At 37.6% G+C, this 4,455-nt stretch overlaps 1 gene segment (V, D, J or C); it reads left to right on the plus strand.

Moving 5' to 3' along the window:
- Positions 1-1,364: 1,364 nt before the first annotated feature.
- LOC109109140 lies at positions 1,365-1,858 on the plus strand. The segment is given in 2 exon segments: positions 1,365-1,400; positions 1,492-1,858. Coding segments are annotated over 2 exon segments (363 nt in total).
- Positions 1,859-4,455: the final 2,597 nt, after the last annotated feature.

The following is a 4,455-nucleotide window of genomic DNA, read 5'->3' on the forward strand; positions in this document are numbered from 1 at the left end:
GTGTAAATAGCAAAATCAAAGTATTTAATTAGCACTAAGTATAAATAGTATTTTTAACGCAGTACTCAAAGGTTTTTTTTTTTTTTTATATATATAATAAATAAAAAGAAAGATAAACAACAAAAATAATACATTATTGTATTGTATTGTTTCTAAATATTTAGACAAACTAATACTGATATCTTGGTGTCAAAACTTGTAAAAATGGGTGTATATGCCTGATCTGATTCAGATATGCTTATTTTCTCAAAAATTAGGTTTAAATCGTCAAAGTGAAGCAAATCTTGTCATTGGTGGGCAAAACAAATGAACGAAAGTTGGAGCACCTCAGGCCTGTGTCAGTTCTGCTGTACTTTTTACCTTGTAGACAGATGACTGTCATACAGACAGAACTAATCGATATATCTTATAGAACATCTGATGCTTATGCATAATATGTTGTTATACATAATGAAAACATCAGACAGATATGAACACGTAGGTGTCTAAAAGTAATGACAGCTAATATGTTCTCGTGGAAATAACATAGAGACTGCATGTGTAACACAAGGCAGAGACTTTATTTTCTTTTTCATCTTAGGTGCAGGAAAAAAATATTATTTTATTATTCTTTATATTTATGATTATGAGTGCTTTACAGTACTGTAATTCCATTTGGTACATAAATAATAAAAATCTGTTCAAAAGTTAACAGGGCCTATTGAAAAGGTACATGAATTACATTATAGTAATATTCTTAATGATCAAAATCCCCATATCATATCATATTGTATCGTAACGTACTGACATATAGTGAGTATAAAAGATGTTCACTTTTCATTATTATTTAAAATAAACACTTCTCTGAGCTGAAAGGTAGATTTGAACTTGGGTTGGTCTCGTCAAAAACTTCTTATCCACTAAAAATGTCTTTACTCTCAGAATCTATTATCTACTGTCTTCCTTGTAATCTTTTTTATAGCACTGTGTCCTGGCTCCTCAACCCAGAACAGTGGTGTTTAGTATTAATAGCCAAAGGGGCATAAATAGAAATTCCAAAACAAGTAATTGATGAATGACATATAATATTTCTTTGTCAGAAAGTATAACAAATTATAGGGGTAATCCAAGGTCAATACAGGTGTTTGTCCTGAGCAATGAATCCCATTATGGTACATAGGGGTTAAATGTTCATGTCCTGTGTGGTATTTGTTTTTTTGAAATGTGTTTGTGGGAGATCTACAGTTTTCAGGTAGATGATTTAAATATACGAGCCACTTTGCATTTATCCAGCTCGCCTCAGTGCTCCTGAGAGTGTTTATAGTGTAGCCAGGTTGCTTTACTGTTTATCATAATAACACACACTGGCTGGCTTCCCGTGACATTCATCTTCTTCTTGATTTTAGGAATGTATTTTGAAGGTAAGACCAAGTTCTTTAATGCATAGATTTTTTGCAATTAATATTTCAATATTACTGAAAAACTGTTTAATGTCTTTTTATTGTTCTTCAGGTTGTGCAGGACAGGTGACTGTAATTCAGACTCCAACAGAGAAACATGTTCAGAATGGACAAACAGTCACTCTGACCTGTAAAACCAGCAGCTCCATTGGACGCCAGTCAGATGGAGACTGTAAGTCTTGTGTCTTCTGGTACTTACAGAAACCTGGAGAAGCTCCTAAACTTTTAGTTCGCAGCATCAAAACCCTTTATACTGGAACTCCATCTAGATTCAGTGGAAATGGAGTCGATTATGGAACTGATTTCTCTCTGACCATCAGTGGAGTCCAGACTGAAGATTCAGGAGATTATTACTGTCTGAGTTACCACTGGATCAACAGTAAAGCTGTGTTCACACAGTGATAAAGAGTCGTACAAAAACCTCCGTCAGTCAGAGTCACAGTGACTGCACTGATACAGCTGAGAGATACTGCAGCTGCTCATAAACACAATCACACACAACGCTGAGCAGATAAAAAAAAAAAAAGTTATATAAATAGTTACAAATATAGTATAAATGTTCCAAATTAGTTGTTTATTAGTATATAATATAGATTTATGCTGCAAAATATTCAAGTGAAAGTATTCCTATAATTTTGAATGATCAGAATGTATCTATGACAAAGGGTTCTAAAAATATGGCTTCTTATAAAAAAGTGTTCCCATGGGTCAGTTTGCCCCGGGTTTGGGGTAAGTTGAACGGAGTCAAGTCAGTGGGTAAGATGCACCATCTGGGTGTAAAATGACCATCTAACCAAATCTGATTCAATCCCATGTGAAATAAATAATAATTTAAAAACTAATTTAATAATTTCCTTTCACAGACAATCATATTTATTTTCTATCATACATCAACAAGAGAAAACATCTACTTTTTAAGAAAATGCTTGTTCATTCATCAAAACAATGTAATATATACAGATTAACAACGTTCCCTACAGACAAAAAAAAAAAAAATAATCAAACTGACCCATGACCCACTTCTGACCTAAACAACCTCTTAAACCTACCCATACTACCAAACCTGTCCTTTAACCTACCTGTACCACACCCAATAGCAGCAGAACTGCTGTGCATTAACAAAAGCTTTCAATCACTGTATAACATCTGTTCAAAAACATTTGTAGATTTTCAAGAAGTCCATGATCACATGGATTAAAAAGTTTAATGAATTGTAAGCATTTTTATTTACATGAAATAATGATCGGTTAATTCTTGTTTATTGTTTTTTTTTAATCAATTGTTAGGTAATGCTCTAAGTAAGTGTATATTAGTAAAACATTAACAAGACGTTATCTTTATATTTCTAGCTTTTTTGCATATACACTGCTCCCCCCTTCAAAAAAATTATAAGGAACACTTTTTAATCAGGAATATCAGCATTGAGTAATTTAAACTTCTGGGATATTGATCTGGTCAGTTACGTAGCAGCGGGGGTTGTTAATTCATTGCAGCTTGCTTTGGTGTTACTCAAATTAACAAAAGGTGCACTAGAGGGGCCAACCATTTAGAAAAACCCCAAAAACAAGAATGGTTTTACAGGTGGAGGCCAATGACATATTTTTTCCTACTCATCTTTTCTGATTGTTTTTCACTAGTTTTGCGTCTGGCTAGGGTCAGTGTCACTACTGGTAGCATGCTTATACCTGGACCTCTACAAAGTTTGCACAGGCAGTCCAACTCCTCCAGGATGGCGATCAATGTGCCATTGCCAGAAGGTTTGCTGTGTCTCCCAGCACTGTCTCAAGAGTACGTAGAGATTCCAGGAGACAGGCAGTTACTCAAGGAGAGCTGGACAGGGTAGAAGGCCCCCAACCATCATCAGGGACCTGTTTCTGTTCCTTTGTGTGCAAGGAGGAACAGTATGAGCACTGCCAGAGCTCCCGCAAACACTCCAGCAGGCCACTGGTGTGAATGCCTGAGAAAACAACGTAGAAACAGACTTCATGAGAGGGCTGCCTGGAGGGCCTGCTGACACATCCCCAGGCCTCTGTGCTCACTGCCTGGCACTGTGTAGCTTGATTGGCATTTGCCATTAAACACCCCAGAATTGGCAGTGTCCGACTCTGGCGCTCTGGTGCTTTTCCAGTGAGAGCAGGTTCTCCTGAGCATTGTGACAGACGTGTTGTGACAGATTAATGGGGTCTGGAAAAAAAGTGGTTGGGAGGAATGTTATGCTGCCGTAACATTGTCCGCTGACCGTTTGGTGGGGGTCAGTGATGGTTGGGAAGGGCATATCCATGGAGGGAACACAGAGGACCCTCTACAGGCTAGACAATGGCACGACTTACTGCCATTAGGTTATCGTAGGATGGGAATCTCTTGGACGGTTGTTAGACCCTACGCTGGTGCATTGGGTCCTTGTTCCTCCTGGTGCACGACAATGCCCGGCCTCATGTGGCGAGGTTATGCAGTCAGTTCCAGGAGGATGAAGGACTTGATACCATTGAGCTCACCTCACCTAAATCCAATAGAACACCTCTGGGACATTATGTTTTGGTCCATCTGATGTCACCAGGTTGCACCTCAGACTGTCCAGGAGCTCAGTGATGCCCTGGTCCAGATCTGGGAGGGAATACCCCAGGACACCATCCTTCGTCTCATTAGGAGTGTGCCCTGACATTGTCAGGAAATTGAGACAAACCAGGAAGATTATTTACAAAGCAGTCTTTTGTGGTGGAAGGTGTGGTTCCTAAAAATAGATGCAGAATTATTTTTTATTGTCTCAATAAAAAATGTTTACTAAACTTGGGCTATTGTTGTTTACTTAGAAAAAATATTTTTTTTAAAATCAACCCTTTCACGCATAAGTTACAAATATTTTAACTGACCCCTTGTTTCCAAGGCGACGCGTCATGGTTGTCACGTGACACACCGCGGCCACAATAACTAACAGATGTATCGCTATTCGTATTATTTTGTTTTTCATTTTTTATTAAAAAATATTCACAAACATTGACACGCTTACCATGTCAGA

Source organism: Cyprinus carpio, unplaced genomic scaffold (genome assembly GCF_018340385.1).
Source record: "Cyprinus carpio isolate SPL01 unplaced genomic scaffold, ASM1834038v1 S000006493, whole genome shotgun sequence".
Taxonomy (NCBI): domain Eukaryota; kingdom Metazoa; phylum Chordata; class Actinopteri; order Cypriniformes; family Cyprinidae; genus Cyprinus; species Cyprinus carpio.